Here is a 19,202-nt window from a genome sequence, read left to right on the forward strand (position 1 = left end):
TTCGCAGAGTTCATACAGGTAGACGTTAACTGCACGTTTCTGCTGGAGCAGCCTATCAAGCATATAGAAGGTTGAGTTCCATCGCGTCGGGCAATCGCAAATAAGACGTCTGACCGGCAGATGGTGTCGCCGCTGAATGTCAGCAAGGCGAGCCATGGCCGTGTAAGATCTTCTGAAATGGGCCGAGATTTTCCTTGCCTGCCGCAAGATGTCCTGGACCCCAGGGTATTTGACAAGGAATCGCTGCACGACCAAGTTTAAGACGTGTGCCATGCACGGCACGTGCGTGATTTTGCCCTGTTTCAATGCGCTAAGCAGATTGGCACCGTTGTCACACACCACTTTACCAACTGTCAAATTGAGCGGTGTTAGCCACTCATCTGCCTGTGAACGCAAAGCTGAAAGGAGTGCCGGGCCAGTGTGGCTCTTTGCTTCCAGGCACAACAGACGCAGCACGGCATGGCAACGTCTCACCTGGCATGTGGAATAGGTTCTGGGGAGCTTGGGCGGTGCAGTGGAAGAGACGCTAGCAGCGGAAAAGGAGGAGGCAGCTGAGGAGGAGAGGGAGGAGGATGGAGTAGGAGGAGGAGAAGAAGAGTCAGGCCTGCATGCAATCCGTGGCGGTAAAACCAAATCTACACGGGTGCCACGGGTTACATGCTTGACGGCCGTCAGAAGGTTCACCCAGTGGGCAGTAAAACTGATATACCTTCCCTGCCCGTGTTTGCTAGACCACGTGTCTGTGGTCAGATGTATCTTGGCACCGACACTGTGTGCCAGAGATACATTCACTTGCCGCTGAACATGGCCATATAGCTCTGGGATGCCCTTCTCTGAGAAATACTTCCTTCCTGGGACCTTCCATTGTGGTGTTCCAATGGCCACAAATTTGCGAAAGGCCTCCGAGTCCACCAGTTTATATGGCAGTAGTTGGCGGGCTATGAGTTCTGACAAGCCAGCCGCCAACCGTTGGGCAAGAGGGTTATCCGGCGTCATCATTTTTTTACGCTCAAACATTAGGCCCACGGAAGCCTGCCTTTTTGCAGAAAAATGTGAGCTTGGCGTGATGGAAGGTGGAGTGGAGGACAATTGTGAGGAGAGAGGAGAAGGAGAAGTAGAAGACGAGGCTGGACGGTGAGAGCCTGCAGTGTGGCTTTGTGTGTTCCGTTGCTCCCACTGGGCTCGGTGATGGCTGCTCATGTGCCTTCTTAAGGCGGTCGTCCCTAGGTGAGTATTGGGCTTACCGCGACTAACGCGTTGACTGCAAAGATTGCAGATGGCAACGCTATTGTCAGCAGCGGACACGTTAAAAAAAGCCCACACTGCGGAGCCATGTGCCGGTGTCCTGGGAGCGCCAGATGTGACCGTACATGGTCGATGACTCGCTCCTGATACATTTGCAGTCTGCTTTGTCCCTGCTGTGCAATGTAAGTCATTGCTGCTTCTCCTCCCTATCTGCTGGTCCATATCTCCCTCTGAACTCCCCTCCTCTTCCTCTCTTGTGGGCACCCACGTGACATCACTAGACACGTCATCATCAACGTCACCTTCCCCACCGCTATAAGTAGAGTAGGCAGCAACACCGGGGACCAACCTCCTCCTTGGGCTGATCTGGGTACTGGCGTCAGACTGCTGAGTAGCGCTTGTTGCTACCTCCTCTTCCTGATCCAATACCAAGAGTGGCTGCGCATCAGAAATGTCCTCTTGATATGGATCGGAAAATAATTCCAGTGACTCAAGCGGAAGGTATGTGGTGGTGGTGGTGGTGGTCGTGTTGTTGGTGGTAGTGTCTTTGGGGGTGCACATAGCAGAGAGTGAAGAAGAGGGTGCAGATCGAGAGGATGAGGAGGGTGCAGAAGAGTAAGGCTGAGCGAGCCACTCAACCAAGTCTGGTGCATCCTTTAAAGTAATTGAACGCACCTTCTGCAACTTCCCACTTTGGCTCAAGCCTGTTGCTCCTGCCCTACCCCTACCACCCCTGCGGAAGGGCCTGCCTCTTCCTCTGCATGTCATTTTTTAAATGACCCTGTGACAAAACTCTTAGTCCCTATACCGCTGAAGGACTGCTGCAGTATAGGTGAGCGGTCAGCAGTGGTGCACGTCAACCCTATCTATTGTGGACCTATAGCGGTCCTTACAGAACAGCAGACTGTACCGCACTCAAGCCTATGTACCGTAGCACCCTATACCAAGTTACCAGTCCTTATAAGAACTTTTGTGGACCAAGCAGGTTGTGTATTAGTGTTTAGCAGACTGTACGTCAGTCCCTATACCGCTGAAGGACTGCTGCAGTATAGGGCAGCGGTCAGCAGTGGTGCACGTCAACCCTATCTATTGTGGACCGATAGCGGTCCTTACAGAACAGCAGACTGTACCGCACTCAAGCCTATGTACCGTAGCACCCTATACCAAGTTACCAGTCCTTATAAGAACTTTTGTGGACCAAGCAGGTTGTGTATTAGTGTTTAGCAGACTGTACGTCAGTCCCTATACCGCTGAAGGACTGCTGCAGTATAGGGCAGCGGTCAGCAGTGGTGCACGTCAACCCTATCTATTGTGGACCGATAGCGGTCCTTACAGAACAGCAGACTGTACCGCACTCAAGCCTATGTACCGTAGCACCCTATACCAAGTTACCAGTCCTTATAAGAACTTTTGTGGAACAAGCAGGTTGTGTGTTAGTGATTAGCAGACTGTACGTCAGTCCCTATACCGCTGAAGGACTGCTGCAGTATAGGTGAGCGGTCAGCAGTGGTGCACGTCAACCCTATCTATTGTGGACCGATAGCGGTCCTTACAGAACAGCAGACTGTACCGCACTCAAGCCTATGTACCGTAGCACCCTATACCAAGTTACCAGTCCTTATAAGAACTTTTGTGGACCAAGCAGGTTGTGTGTTAGTGTTTAGCAGACTGTACGTCAGTCCCTATACCGCTGAAGGACTGCTGCAGTATAGGGCAGCGGTCAGCAGTGGTGCACGTCAACCCTATCTATTGTGGACCGATAGCGGTCCTTACAGAACAGCAGACTGTACCGCACTCAAGCCTATGTACCGTAGCACCCTATACCAAGTTACCAGTCCTTATAAGAACTTTTGTGGACCAAGCAGGTTGTGTATTAGTGTTTAGCAGACTGTACGTCAGTCCCTATACCGCTGAAGGACTGCTGCAGTATAGGGCAGCGGTCAGCAGTGGTGCACGTCAACCCTATCTATTGTGGACCGATAGCGGTCCTTACAGAACAGCAGACTGTACCGCACTCAAGCCTATGTACCGTAGCACCCTATACCAAGTTACCAGTCCTTATAAGAACTTTTGTGGAACAAGCAGGTTGTGTGTTAGTGATTAGCAGACTGTACGTCAGTCCCTATACCGCTGAAGGACTGCTGCAGTATAGGGCAGCGGTCAGCAGTGGTGCACGTCAACCCTATCTATTGTGGACCGATAGCGGTCCTTACAGAACAGCAGACTGTACCGCACTCAAGCCTATGTACCGTAGCACCCTATACCAAGTTACCAGTAGTGATGGACGAACTTCCGACGGGACGTTTCGCGAACGCGAAACGCGAACGGACACAAACGTTCGCGAAAACGACCGTTCGCCGCGGGCTCCATTGACTTCAATGGGAGGCGAATTTCGCAAACCTTTAGGTCGAATTTGCGGCCACGGGGTAATTATTAGGGGGTAGCACGTAGTCCCACCACCTGGACAATAGCATAATACATGTATGAGGTGAATTTGGGATCGATAACTACAAGCATTTTTTTTTTATTTGGGAAATTGTTCTGACAATTCAGGACTATGGAGCTAATGAAGGCAATGGAGGAGAGGGAAGGTCAGGGACCAGGGTAGGCAAACAAGAGGGTGCAGGAGATACAGAGCACTGACAGCAGCACCGTAATACAGAGCACTGACATCAGCACCGTGACATACAGCGCTGACAGCAGCTCCGTGACATACAGCGCTGACAGCAGCTCCGTGACATACAGCGCTGACAGCAGCTCCGTGACATACAGCGCTGACAGCAGCTCCGTGACATACAGCGCTGACAGCAGCTCCGTGACATACAGCGCTGACAGCAGCACCGTGACATACAGCGCTGACAGCAGCTCCGTGACATACAGCGCTGACAGCAGCTCCGTGACATACAGCGCTGACAGCAGCTCCGTGACATACAGCGCTGACAGCAGCTCCGTGACATACAGCGCTGACAGCAGCTCCGTGACATACAGCGCTGACAGCAGCACCGTGACATACAGCGCTGACAGCAGCTCCGTGACATACAGCGCTGACAGCAGCTCCGTGACATACAGCGCTGACAGCAGCTCCGTGACATACAGCGCTGACAGCAGCTCCGTGACATACAGCGCTGACAGCAGCTCCGTGACATACAGCGCTGACAGCAGCTCCGTGACATACAGCGCTGACAGCAGCTCCGTGACATACAGCGCTGACAGCAGCTCCGTGACATACAGCGCTGACAGCAGCTCCGTGACATACAGCGCTGACAGCAGCTCCGTGACATACAGCGCTGACAGCAGCTCCGTGACATACAGCGCTGACAGCAGCTCCGTGACATACAGCGCTGACAGCAGCACCGTGACATACAGCGCTGACAGCAGCTCCGTGACATACAGCGCTGACAGCAGCTCCGTGACATACAGCGCTGACAGCAGCTCCGTGACATACAGCGCTGACAGCAGCTCCGTGACATACAGCGCTGACAGCAGCTCCGTGACATACAGCGCTGACAGCAGCACCGTGACATACAGCGCTGACAGCAGCTCCGTGACATACAGCGCTGACAGCAGCTCCGTGACATACAGCGCTGACAGCAGCTCCGTGACATACAGCGCTGACAGCAGCTCCGTGACATACAGCGCTGACAGCAGCTCCGTGACATACAGCGCTGACAGCAGCTCCGTGACATACAGCGCTGACAGCAGCTCCGTGACATACAGCGCTGACAGCAGCTCCGTGACATACAGCGCTGACAGCAGCTCCGTGACATACAGCGCTGACAGCAGCTCCGTGACATACAGCGCTGACAGCAGCACCGTAAGCAGCCCCAGGAGGAAGTCAGCACAGCACAGGGATGGTGTGATCCCCTCATAATAAGAACCCCCAGGAGGAAGTCAGCACAGCACAGGGATGGTGGGAGCCCCTCATAATAAGAACACCCAGGAGGAAGTCAGCACAGCACAGGGATGGTGGGAACCCCTCATAATAAGCAGCCCCAGTAGAAATATGACACCGCTCAACCTCTTCAAAGAGGAGGGTAGGGGCATATAGTACGGTGTGCTTTTTTGGGTCAGGGAAGTGAGCCAAATGAATTAAGAAGGTCTGTGTGCTTGATTCCAAAAATTGTTTATAGACATATACATGGTCTACTGATCACATGTGTTGAATTCCTCCGAGATCCATGCCTCATTCATTTTTAGAAATGTGAGGTAGTTAACACTGTGGTGAGCTAGGCGAGTACGCTTATCGGTCACAATCCCCCCTGCTGCGCTGAACGTCCTTTCGGACAGGACACTGGATGAGGGGCAAGCCAACAGTTCGATTGCAAATTGGGCAAGCTCTGGCCAGAGGTCAAGCCTGCCCACCCAGTAGTCTAGGGGTTCATCACTCCTCAGAGCGTCCACATCGGCCGTTAACCCAATGTAGTCGGACACCTGACGGTCTAGGCGTTCCCTGATGCTGGATCCGGATGACACCTGTCGATGGGTCGGCTGAAAGAATGACCTCATATCCGAAGTCACCAACACATCTTCAAACCGGCCTCTTCTTGCAGGCGCTGTTGGATTGGTACCCGCAAATCCTTCTCTGGGAGTGGGAATTGCTCCTCTGCCAGCGCACGCAAAAGCAGAATGCAGCATTTCTCGAAGCAAGGCCTGGAAGTGCTGCATTCTGACAGCCCTCTGCGACGGCGGTAACATTTCCGCCATTTTGTGTTTGTACCGGGGGTCTAAGTACGTTGCCACCCAGTACTGGTCCTTGACCCTCATGCTTTTTATACGGGGGTCCCTATTAAAACACTGGAGCATGAAGGCCCCCATTTGCACTAAAGTGGAAGCGGTGTGGTGGCCTGGCTCCTGCTCATCATCCAGGATAATGTCGTCCTCTTCATTCTCCTCTCCCCATCCTCGCACAACAGGGATCCCAGAAAGGTTTAAAGCATGCTCTTCTTGCTCCTGCTCATCCGCCCCGGCACCATCCTCCTCTGACTCCTCATCAGACTCCTGTTGTTGACTTGTCTCAGATAGAGTAGCCCCCCCTGGGAATTCATCCAGCATTGCGACTTCCTCATCTTCCCGCTCCTGCTCCTCCACAGCCTGATCAATGACACGACGCAATGCACGCTCCAGAAAGAAGGCATAAGGTACCATGTCACTGATGGCGCCATGGCTGCGACTGACCAGTTTGGTGATCTCCTCAAATGGCCGCAGAAGTCTGCATGTGTCGCGCATGAGCAGCCACTGGCGCGGTGAAAAAAAACCCAGCTCCCCAGAACCGTTTCTTTCGCAGAGTTCATACAGGTAGACGTTAACTGCACGTTTCTGCTGGAGCAGCCTATCAAGCATATAGAAGGTTGAGTTCCATCGCGTCGGGCAATCGCAAATAAGACGTCTGACCGGCAGATGGTGTCGCCGCTGAATGTCAGCAAGGCGAGCCATGGCCGTGTAAGATCTTCTGAAATGGGCCGAGATTTTCCTTGCCTGCCGCAAGATGTCCTGGACCCCAGGGTATTTGACAAGGAATCGCTGCACGACCAAGTTTAAGACGTGTGCCATGCACGGCACGTGCGTGATTTTGCCCTGTTTCAATGCGCTAAGCAGATTGGCACCGTTGTCACACACCACTTTACCAACTGTCAAATTGAGCGGTGTTAGCCACTCATCTGCCTGTGAACGCAAAGCTGAAAGGAGTGCCGGGCCAGTGTGGCTCTTTGCTTCCAGGCACAACAGACGCAGCACGGCATGGCAACGTCTCACCTGGCATGTGGAATAGGTTCTGGGGAGCTTGGGCGGTGCAGTGGAAGAGACGCTAGCAGCGGAAAAGGAGGAGGCAGCTGAGGAGGAGAGGGAGGAGGATGGAGTAGGAGGAGGAGAAGAAGAGTCAGGCCTGCATGCAATCCGTGGCGGTAAAACCAAATCTACACGGGTGCCACGGGTTACATGCTTGACGGCCGTCAGAAGGTTCACCCAGTGGGCAGTAAAACTGATATACCTTCCCTGCCCGTGTTTGCTAGACCACGTGTCTGTGGTCAGATGTATCTTGGCACCGACACTGTGTGCCAGAGATACATTCACTTGCCGCTGAACATGGCCATATAGCTCTGGGATGCCCTTCTCTGAGAAATACTTCCTTCCTGGGACCTTCCATTGTGGTGTTCCAATGGCCACAAATTTGCGAAAGGCCTCCGAGTCCACCAGTTTATATGGCAGTAGTTGGCGGGCTATGAGTTCTGACAAGCCAGCCGCCAACCGTTGGGCAAGAGGGTTATCCGGCGTCATCATTTTTTTACGCTCAAACATTAGGCCCACGGAAGCCTGCCTTTTTGCAGAAAAATGTGAGCTTGGCGTGATGGAAGGTGGAGTGGAGGACAATTGTGAGGAGAGAGGAGAAGGAGAAGTAGAAGACGAGGCTGGACGGTGAGAGCCTGCAGTGTGGCTTTGTGTGTTCCGTTGCTCCCACTGGGCTCGGTGATGGCTGCTCATGTGCCTTCTTAAGGCGGTCGTCCCTAGGTGAGTATTGGGCTTACCGCGACTAACGCGTTGACTGCAAAGATTGCAGATGGCAACGCTATTGTCAGCAGCGGACACGTTAAAAAAAGCCCACACTGCGGAGCCATGTGCCGGTGTCCTGGGAGCGCCAGATGTGACCGTACATGGTCGATGACTCGCTCCTGATACATTTGCAGTCTGCTTTGTCCCTGCTGTGCAATGTAAGTCATTGCTGCTTCTCCTCCCTATCTGCTGGTCCATATCTCCCTCTGAACTCCCCTCCTCTTCCTCTCTTGTGGGCACCCACGTGACATCACTAGACACGTCATCATCAACGTCACCTTCCCCACCGCTATAAGTAGAGTAGGCAGCAACACCGGGGACCAACCTCCTCCTTGGGCTGATCTGGGTACTGGCGTCAGACTGCTGAGTAGCGCTTGTTGCTACCTCCTCTTCCTGATCCAATACCAAGAGTGGCTGCGCATCAGAAATGTCCTCTTGATATGGATCGGAAAATAATTCCAGTGACTCAAGCGGAAGGTATGTGGTGGTGGTGGTGGTGGTCGTGTTGTTGGTGGTAGTGTCTTTGGGGGTGCACATAGCAGAGAGTGAAGAAGAGGGTGCAGATCGAGAGGATGAGGAGGGTGCAGAAGAGTAAGGCTGAGCGAGCCACTCAACCAAGTCTGGTGCATCCTTTAAAGTAATTGAACGCACCTTCTGCAACTTCCCACTTTGGCTCAAGCCTGTTGCTCCTGCCCTACCCCTACCACCCCTGCGGAAGGGCCTGCCTCTTCCTCTGCATGTCATTTTTTAAATGACCCTGTGACAAAACTCTTAGTCCCTATACCGCTGAAGGACTGCTGCAGTATAGGTGAGCGGTCAGCAGTGGTGCACGTCAACCCTATCTATTGTGGACCTATAGCGGTCCTTACAGAACAGCAGACTGTACCGCACTCAAGCCTATGTACCGTAGCACCCTATACCAAGTTACCAGTCCTTATAAGAACTTTTGTGGACCAAGCAGGTTGTGTATTAGTGTTTAGCAGACTGTACGTCAGTCCCTATACCGCTGAAGGACTGCTGCAGTATAGGGCAGCGGTCAGCAGTGGTGCACGTCAACCCTATCTATTGTGGACCGATAGCGGTCCTTACAGAACAGCAGACTGTACCGCACTCAAGCCTATGTACCGTAGCACCCTATACCAAGTTACCAGTCCTTATAAGAACTTTTGTGGACCAAGCAGGTTGTGTGTTAGTGTTTAGCAGACTGTGCGTCAGTCCCTATACCGCTGAAGGACTGCTGCAGTATAGGGCAGCGGTCAGCAGTAGTGCACGGCAACCCTATGTATTGTGGACCGATAGCGGTCCTTACAGAACAGCAGACTGTAACGCACTCAGGCCTATGTACCGTAGCACCCTATACCAAGTTACCAGTCCTTATAAGAACTTTTGTGGACCAAGCAGGTTGTGTGTTAGTGATTAGCAGACTGTACGTCAGTCCCTATACCAATGAAGGACTGCTGCAGTATAGGGCAGCGGTCAGCAGTAGTGCACGGCAACCCTATGTATTGTGGACCGATAGCGGTCCTTACAGAACAGCAGACTGTAACGCACTCAGGCCTATGTACCGTAGCACCCTATACCAAGTTACCAGTCCTTATAAAAACTTTTGTGGACCAAGCAGGTTGTGTGTTAGTGTTTAGCAGACTGTGCGTCAGTCCCTATACCGCTGAAGGACTGCTGCAGTATAGGGCAGCGGTCAGCAGTGGTGCACGTCAACCCTATCTATTGTGGACCGATAGCGGTCCTTACAGAACAGCAGACTGTACCGCACTCAAGCCTATGTACCGTAGCACCCTATACCAAGTTACCAGTCCTTATAAGAACTTTTGTGGACCAAGCAGGTTGTGTATTAGTGTTTAGCAGACTGTACGTCAGTCCCTATACCGCTGAAGGACTGCTGCAGTATAGGGCAGCGGTCAGCAGTGGTGCACGTCAACCCTATCTATTGTGGACCGATAGCGGTCCTTACAGAACAGCAGACTGTACCGCACTCAAGCCTATGTACCGTAGCACCCTATACCAAGTTACCAGTCCTTATAAGAACTTTTGTGGAACAAGCAGGTTGTGTGTTAGTGATTAGCAGACTGTACGTCAGTCCCTATACCAATGAAGGACTGCTGCAGTATAGGGCAGCGGTCAGCAGTAGTGCACGGCAACCCTATGTATTGTGGACCGATAGCGGTCCTTACAGAACAGCAGACTGTACTGCACTCAGGCCTATGTACCGTAGCACCCTATACCAAGTTACCAGTCCTTATAAGAACTTTTGTGGACCAAGCAGGTTGTGTGTTAGTGTTTAGCAGACTGTGCGTCAGTCCCTATACCGCTGAAGGACTGCTGCAGTATAGGGCAGCGGTCAGCAGTAGTGCACGGCAACCCTATGTATTGTGGACCGATAGCGGTCCTTACAGAACAGCAGACTGTAACGCACTCAGGCCTATGTACCGTAGCACCCTATACCAAGTTACCAGTCCTTATAAGAACTTTTGTGGACCAAGCAGGTTGTGTGTTAGTGATTAGCAGACTGTACGTCAGTCCCTATACCAATGAAGGACTGCTGCAGTATAGGGCAGCGGTCAGCAGTAGTGCACGGCAACCCTATGTATTGTGGACCGATAGCGGTCCTTACAGAACAGCAGACTGTAACGCACTCAGGCCTATGTACCGTAGCACCCTATACCAAGTTACCAGTCCTTATAAAAACTTTTGTGGACCAAGCAGGTTGTGTGTTAGTGTTTAGCAGACTGTGCGTCAGTCCCTATACCGCTGAAGGACTGCTGCAGTATAGGGCAGCGGTCAGCAGTGGTGCACGTCAACCCTATCTATTGTGGACCGATAGCGGTCCTTACAGAACAGCAGACTGTACCGCACTCAAGCCTATGTACCGTAGCACCCTATACCAAGTTACCAGTCCTTATAAGAACTTTTGTGGACCAAGCAGGTTGTGTATTAGTGTTTAGCAGACTGTACGTCAGTCCCTATACCGCTGAAGGACTGCTGCAGTATAGGGCAGCGGTCAGCAGTGGTGCACGTCAACCCTATCTATTGTGGACCGATAGCGGTCCTTACAGAACAGCAGACTGTACCGCACTCAAGCCTATGTACCGTAGCACCCTATACCAAGTTACCAGTCCTTATAAGAACTTTTGTGGAACAAGCAGGTTGTGTGTTAGTGATTAGCAGACTGTACGTCAGTCCCTATACCAATGAAGGACTGCTGCAGTATAGGGCAGCGGTCAGCAGTAGTGCACGGCAACCCTATGTATTGTGGACCGATAGCGGTCCTTACAGAACAGCAGACTGTAACGCACTCAGGCCTATGTACCGTAGCACCCTATACCAAGTTACCAGTCCTTATAAGAACTTTTGTGGACCAAGCAGGTTGTGTGTTAGTGATTAGCAGACTGTACGTCAGTCCCTATACCAATGAAGGACTGCTGCAGTATAGGGCAGCGGTCAGCAGTAGTGCACGGCAACCCTATGTATTGTGGACCGATAGCGGTCCTTACAGAACAGCAGACTGTACTGCACTCAGGCCTATGTACCGTAGCACCCTATACCAAGTTACCAGTCCTTATAAAAACTTTTGTGGACCAAGCAGGTTGTGTGTTAGTGTTTAGCAGACTGTGCGTCAGTCCCTATACCGCTGAAGGACTGCTGCAGTATAGGGCAGCGGTCAGCAGTAGTGCACGGCAACCCTATGTATTGTGGACCGATAGCGGTCCTTACAGAACAGCAGACTGTAACGCACTCAGGCCTATGTACCGTAGCACCCTATACCAAGTTACCAGTCCTTATAAGAACTTTTGTGGACCAAGCAGGTTGTGTGTTAGTGATTAGCAGACTGTACGTCAGTCCCTATACCAATGAAGGACTGCTGCAGTATAGGGCAGCGGTCAGCAGTAGTGCACGGCAACCCTATGTATTGTGGACCGATAGCGGTCCTTACAGAACAGCAGACTGTACCGCACCCAAGCCTATGTACCGTAGCACCCTAGACAGACCAAGTTACCAGTCCTGATAAAGAGCTTTGTGGAACAAGTGAGTTGTGAATGATTAGCAGACTGCAGCAGAAGGGCAGCAGTCAAGTATAATATTCTTTCTATATTTGGAAGAAAGAATATTATACGTGTACAAGCCTATTACCGTACCACTGATACCAGTCCTGAAAAGAACCTTTGTGGAACTAATAGTAACAGCAAGTCTTTAAAATTATCCTCACTGCCTGACACACTGCTTCCTGCCTGTCCCTATACAAATTGGCAAAAAAGAGTAGGCTGGAACGATTAGCTGGAACAGCTCTTTTGTGGACCTGATAGTAACAGCTAATGATGATGATGATGATGATGATGAAGAAAGACTAATCTGGCTGAGCTGTCCCTAAAATAGCAGCATACAGCGCTCTGTCCCTTTATCTAAACTGACAAAAGAAACTCAGGCTGCTGACCTAACACCTATACCAGTCCTGAAAAGAACTTTTGTGTACCAAATAGCTAGCGTTTTCTCTGTCCCTACTCCACACAGGATCCTTTCCCTACAGTGACAGAAGAAAGAATGTAAAATGGCCACCGGATCGGGTGTATTTATAGGTTAGGGGGAATGTCCAAGTGTCCATGAGCTGTCATGTCTCAATTGGTTGTCCTGTAACACATGATAAACGTGTCACGAAAGGTTAAAGTTCTTGTATACATTAAACACGTAAGTCCGCCGGGGCGAACGACGGAAAAAGGCGTTCGAACCCGCGGACGGCGAAAGTCGGAAATTCGCCGCGAAACGACCGCCGGGCGAACCGTTCGGCCATCACTAGTTACCAGTCCTTATAAGAACTTTTGTGGAACAAGCAGGTTGTGTGTTAGTGATTAGCAGACTGTACGTCAGTCCCTATACCGCTGAAGGACTGCTGCAGTATAGGTGAGCGGTCAGCAGTGGTGCACGTCAACCCTATCTATTGTGGACCGATAGCGGTCCTTACAGAACAGCAGACTGTACCGCACTCAAGCCTATGTACCGTAGCACCCTATACCAAGTTACCAGTCCTTATAAGAACTTTTGTGGACCAAGCAGGTTGTGTATTAGTGTTTAGCAGACTGTACGTCAGTCCCTATACCGCTGAAGGACTGCTGCAGTATAGGGCAGCGGTCAGCAGTGGTGCACGTCAACCCTATCTATTGTGGACCGATAGCGGTCCTTACAGAACAGCAGACTGTACCGCACTCAAGCCTATGTACCGTAGCACCCTATACCAAGTTACCAGTCCTTATAAGAACTTTTGTGGAACAAGCAGGTTGTGTGTTAGTGATTAGCAGACTGTACGTCAGTCCCTATACCGCTGAAGGACTGCTGCAGTATAGGGCAGCGGTCAGCAGTGGTGCACGTCAACCCTATCTATTGTGGACCGATAGCGGTCCTTACAGAACAGCAGACTGTACCGCACTCAAGCCTATGTACCGTAGCACCCTATACCAAGTTACCAGTCCTTATAAGAACTTTTGTGGAACAAGCAGGTTGTGTGTTAGTGATTAGCAGACTGTACGTCAGTCCCTATACCGCTGAAGGACTGCTGCAGTATAGGTGAGCGGTCAGCAGTGGTGCACGTCAACCCTATCTATTGTGGACCGATAGCGGTCCTTACAGAACAGCAGACTGTACCGCACTCAAGCCTATGTACCGTAGCACCCTATACCAAGTTACCAGTCCTTATAAGAACTTTTGTGGACCAAGCAGGTTGTGTATTAGTGTTTAGCAGACTGTACGTCAGTCCCTATACCGCTGAAGGACTGCTGCAGTATAGGGCAGCGGTCAGCAGTGGTGCACGTCAACCCTATCTATTGTGGACCGATAGCGGTCCTTACAGAACAGCAGACTGTACCGCACTCAAGCCTATGTACCGTAGCACCCTATACCAAGTTACCAGTCCTTATAAGAACTTTTGTGGACCAAGCAGGTTGTGTATTAGTGTTTAGCAGACTGTACGTCAGTCCCTATACCGCTGAAGGACTGCTGCAGTATAGGGCAGCGGTCAGCAGTGGTGCACGTCAACCCTATCTATTGTGGACCGATAGCGGTCCTTACAGAACAGCAGACTGTACCGCACTCAAGCCTATGTACCGTAGCACCCTATACCAAGTTACCAGTCCTTATAAGAACTTTTGTGGACCAAGCAGGTTGTGTATTAGTGTTTAGCAGACTGTACGTCAGTCCCTATACCGCTGAAGGACTGCTGCAGTATAGGGCAGCGGTCAGCAGTGGTGCACGTCAACCCTATCTATTGTGGACCGATAGCGGTCCTTACAGAACAGCAGACTGTACCGCACTCAAGCCTATGTACCGTAGCACCCTATACCAAGTTACCAGTCCTTATAAGAACTTTTGTGGAACAAGCAGGTTGTGTGTTAGTGATTAGCAGACTGTACGTCAGTCCCTATACCGCTGAAGGACTGCTGCAGTATAGGGCAGCGGTCAGCAGTGGTGCACGTCAACCCTATCTATTGTGGACCGATAGCGGTCCTTACAGAACAGCAGACTGTACCGCACTCAAGCCTATGTACCGTAGCACCCTATACCAAGTTACCAGTCCTTATAAGAACTTTTGTGGAACAAGCAGGTTGTGTGTTAGTGATTAGCAGACTGTACGTCAGTCCCTATACCGCTGAAGGACTGCTGCAGTATAGGTGAGCGGTCAGCAGTGGTGCACGTCAACCCTATCTATTGTGGACCGATAGCGGTCCTTACAGAACAGCAGACTGTACCGCACTCAAGCCTATGTACCGTAGCACCCTATACCAAGTTACCAGTCCTTATAAGAACTTTTGTGGACCAAGCAGGTTGTGTATTAGTGTTTAGCAGACTGTACGTCAGTCCCTATACCGCTGAAGGACTGCTGCAGTATAGGGCAGCGGTCAGCAGTGGTGCACGTCAACCCTATCTATTGTGGACCGATAGCGGTCCTTACAGAACAGCAGACTGTACCGCACTCAAGCCTATGTACCGTAGCACCCTATACCAAGTTACCAGTCCTTATAAGAACTTTTGTGGACCAAGCAGGTTGTGTATTAGTGTTTAGCAGACTGTACGTCAGTCCCTATACCGCTGAAGGACTGCTGCAGTATAGGGCAGCGGTCAGCAGTGGTGCACGTCAACCCTATCTATTGTGGACCGATAGCGGTCCTTACAGAACAGCAGACTGTACCGCACTCAAGCCTATGTACCGTAGCACCCTATACCAAGTTACCAGTCCTTATAAGAACTTTTGTGGAACAAGCAGGTTGTGTGTTAGTGATTAGCAGACTGTACGTCAGTCCCTATACCGCTGAAGGACTGCTGCAGTATAGGGCAGCGGTCAGCAGTGGTGCACGTCAACCCTATCTATTGTGGACCGATAGCGGTCCTTACAGAACAGCAGACTGTACCGCACTCAAGCCTATGTACCGTAGCACCCTATACCAAGTTACCAGTCCTTATAAGAACTTTTGTGGAACAAGTGAGTTGTGAATGTTTAGCAGACTGCAGCAGAAGGGCAGCAGTCAAGTATAATATCCTTTCTATATTTGGAAGAAAGAATATTATACATGTACAAGCCTATTACTGTACCACTGATACCAGTCCTGAAAAGAACCTTTGTGGAACTAATAATAACAGCAAGTCTTTAAAATTACCCTCACTGCCTGACAACACTGCTTCCTTCCTGTCCCTATACAAATTGGCAAAAAAAGAGAACGATTAGTGGTTACTGGAACAGCTCTTTTGTGGACCTTGATAGTAACAGCTAATGATGATGATGATGATGATGATGATGAAAGACTAATCTGGCTGTCCCTGTAGCATACACCGTCCTTTCCCTTTCTCTAAACTAACAAAAGACACTCAGGCTGCTGCAAGAATCAGCAGCACAGCAAACCTATCAACACCTAACACCTATACCAGTCCTGAAAAGAACTTTTGTGTACCAAATAGCTAGTGGTTTATCTCTCCCTACTCCACACAGGAACCTGTCCCTATCTTAACAGAAGAAAGAATGTAAAATGGCCACCGGATCGGGTGTATTTATAGGTTAGGGGGAATGTACAAGTGTCCATGTGCTGTCATGTCTCAATTGGCTGTCCTGTATCACATGATAAACGTGTCACCAAAGGTTAAAGTTCTTGTATACATTAAACACGTAAGTCCGCCGCGGCGAACGACGGAAAAAGGCGTTCGAACGTGCGGACCGCGAATGTCGGAAATTCGCCGCAAAACGACCGCCGGGCGAACCGTTCGGCCATCACTAGTGACTTTGTTCTTCTGTGTAGTCTCTTTGAATACGTATAGAGGTTTCACTGCAGTTCATGTGGTTTCCCACTTCTTTTTTCTCTTGCAGTTGATGGACAGTGGACAGAGTGGGGAAGTTGGTCAAAATGTTCTCGTCTGACAAATGACCTGATTAGATGCAGGCCCAGAGTGGGGACGCAAGCGAGAAAGAGGAAGTGTGATGGTACGACCCCGGATGGGAAGTGGTGTGAAGGGGACTACAGGCAAAGTCGCACATGCTATGATATTGATAACTGCAAGTGTAAGTATCTTATTATTTATGCATCATAATGATCTGTCCCTAACCTATCTTGGTATGTGTTGATCATTAGGTGCTGTTACTGTAAGGATGGGGCTAAGAGCCATATATTCTTTCTCCCCTCTTTATAGTGGTCTGGTACCTGCTAGTTAGTGGTTTTATTTTATTTATTTATTTTTTCCCCGGTATGTTCATGACAACTAAATTTCTATATTGGTCTTCCACCATACTACAGGTTATGTCACAGGATATACTTGTTGTAGAGGCTACTGCCCACAGTTTATGGATACCTTATATTGCTGTACTGGAACCCTGATTGTTATTTCATTGATATCCATTGATTCTCAGATATGGTTGTATTGTTGTCTATTGATGGATTTCATTGACTATGGCATGTCATGTTATACTGTTATGTTCTACTGCATTAATATAGAATTAGAATAATAATAATAATAATAATATTTTAATTACCGGTATCTATAAAAAATAGGTTAAATAAACCTTAAAATAAATAAAAGTGCCCCAAAACTAATATAATTTATATTTAAGATAGGATTGTGTGAGTGAGGTTCAAAAACTGCTGCTTCAAACCAGCTTCCATTTAGCCGACATGTAGGTTACTATTGTCAATCAGTAGTGAGGACAATGCTGATAGCCATGCCCCCTACAACATTCTCTCAATAAAACACAACAAGCACAGCTTATGTGAGGGTGGCAACTCTGCTGTGAACTGAGGAGCAGTGCAGCATCACTGCCACCCCATGTAATGAAATTAGTAGTAGATGGGCTTGACTGACAGGCTTAAAGGGGTTATAAAGGGAGTGATAGAGAGAGAGGGGGCGTGGGAGGGTCAGGCTCCGTATTTGAATGGACACGGGGAGCTGTGACTTGGGTCAGATGCCCCCACAGCAAGCTTCTTGCTGTGGGGGCACTGAACAGAAGGGAGGGCCAGGAGCAGTGAAGAGGGACCCAAGAAGAGGAGGATCTGGGCTGCTCTGTGCAAATCCACTGCAACAGATCAGGTAAGTATAACATGTTTGTTATTTTTATAGGAAAAAAAAGGAGACTTTCCAATCACTTTAAAGCATTTTTTACCCCAACACTTCATATTCCTGATATGTGCCTGCTGTACCATGTACTTGTATGAGAAAGTATCCTGTTCTTTGTATTGCATCCTTTGTGTAAAATCCCTGGTTTTCCTACCAGACCCCTTGCTTTCCTATTAAAAACTGACCACACTAAACAGGAGAGCACACCGTGGTAAGTTCTCTAGCTATGCTCACCCTGCTCTCCTCCAATGATCAGACTTATCCTGACAAGCCACTGCTACACAGCCATTCACTGGGAAGATCAGTGTGCTGTTGCTTCTCCTCCCCCCAGCCCTTATACAGCTGAGAACAGAGGGAATGTGATCACATATGAAAAAGGGAAAAAGGTGTTTATAATGTTTTTATATCTATACAAAAATGTTTTGCCTTTCATTTCTATTTTAAACTGAATGGGCTGTTTTACAAGGTGATCATTTACAATCACTTAAATTTGTAGAACTTTGCAAGTGAATAAGAGAAAACTGCCAGTGCAGATGTACTTATAATTAAAGTATAAGTTCACCTTTTGTAACATGTTACATCTTTATTCAGGGTGTAACATATTACAAATCCACCGGCCCCCGCACCCCCCCCCCCCATGTCACGGGTTTACGGGGGATTTTCTCCCCCTGCTCTCTGAAAGAATCCACAGAGAACACGGCAGGTCTGGGAATGGAAAATTACAAGATCTGGCAGCCTTTTGCGGCTGTCGGCTTGCAGTACTCAATAAACTACCACAGAGCTGTTGGGCGCTGTTGGGAGCCCTGTGGTAGTTCATGGATGCTTCCTGCTGTGAAACAGCTTACACACAGAGCCTGCAAGAGCCCCACAATGCTTTCCAGGCACCCAATTTAAAAAAAGATAATAAATGCATGTTTTTTACCTGCAAAAAGATGTGAATTTATTATTATTTTTAAAAAGGTGAACTTATCCTTTAACCCCTTCCCGCCGAGCGTACGCAGATGTGCGTACTCGGCTTCCGGGGGGTATACCGGGATGATGCCCGCACCTGCAGGCATCATCCCAGTACCGTTTTGTTCAGCGGGCGATTGGCTATCCAGCCATAACAACCAATGCGGCTAAAAGCCGCTCGGCTGTTATGCCGGAGGAGCGGGAGGGGACGTCCCCCCTCCCGCCGCCTCCCGCTGCTGTTACCGGTGCTCCCGCTCGATCGGGAGCACCAATTCCTGGTGCGATGCCTCCGGCCGCTGGGGAGGAACTAGAACGAAGCCGTAATCGGCTTTGTTCCAGTCTCCTCATAGTAAACACGGAAGCGACGTCATGACGTCACTTCCCGTTTACTCGGCTGCCAATGGCACCGGTTTTAAAAAAATATCCGGTATTCAGAATCGCCGTTTTCAGCGATCTGAATACACTGAAGTGTAAAGGAGGGGTGGGGGGTCTTTTAGACCCCCGATCCCTCCATAAAGAGTACCTGTCACCACCTATTACTGTCACAAGGGATGTTTACATTCCTTGTGACAGCAATAAAAGTGATCACATTTTTTATTTATTTTTTTTAAACAATTTAGTCATTTTAAAAGAAATAAAATAAATAAAAAATTTTTTTTTAAAGTGCCCGCCGTCCCCACGAGCTCGCGAAGCAAAGAAAACGCATACGGAAGTCGCGCCCGCGTATGTAAACGGTGTTCAAATCACACATGTGAGGTATCGCCGCGATCGTTAGAGCAAGAGCAATAATTCTAGCAGTAGACCTCCTCTATAACGCTAACCTGGTAACCGTAAAAAATGTTTAAAGCATCGCCTATTGAGATTTT

The 19,202-nt window shown here is 49.7% G+C and overlaps 1 protein-coding gene across 2 annotated transcripts in view; it reads left to right on the forward strand.

The window, feature by feature from the left end:
• LOC143974276 (properdin-like) overlaps positions 1–19,202 on the forward strand; it is a 77,112-nt gene that overhangs the window by 39,755 nt on the left and 18,155 nt on the right. For both annotated transcript variants that reach the window (XM_077475482.1, XM_077475474.1), the window contains exon 7: positions 16,148–16,339. In XM_077475482.1, the coding sequence (XP_077331608.1) occupies positions 16,148–16,339 (192 nt within the window). The remainder of the gene's footprint in view (positions 1–16,147; positions 16,340–19,202) is intronic.

The sequence above is a fragment of the Lithobates pipiens genome, unplaced genomic scaffold (genome assembly GCF_037356315.1).
Source record: "Lithobates pipiens isolate NorthernLeopardFrog02 unplaced genomic scaffold, aLitPip1_a1.2 Scaffold_1, whole genome shotgun sequence".
In the NCBI taxonomy this organism is placed as follows: domain Eukaryota; kingdom Metazoa; phylum Chordata; class Amphibia; order Anura; family Ranidae; genus Lithobates; species Lithobates pipiens.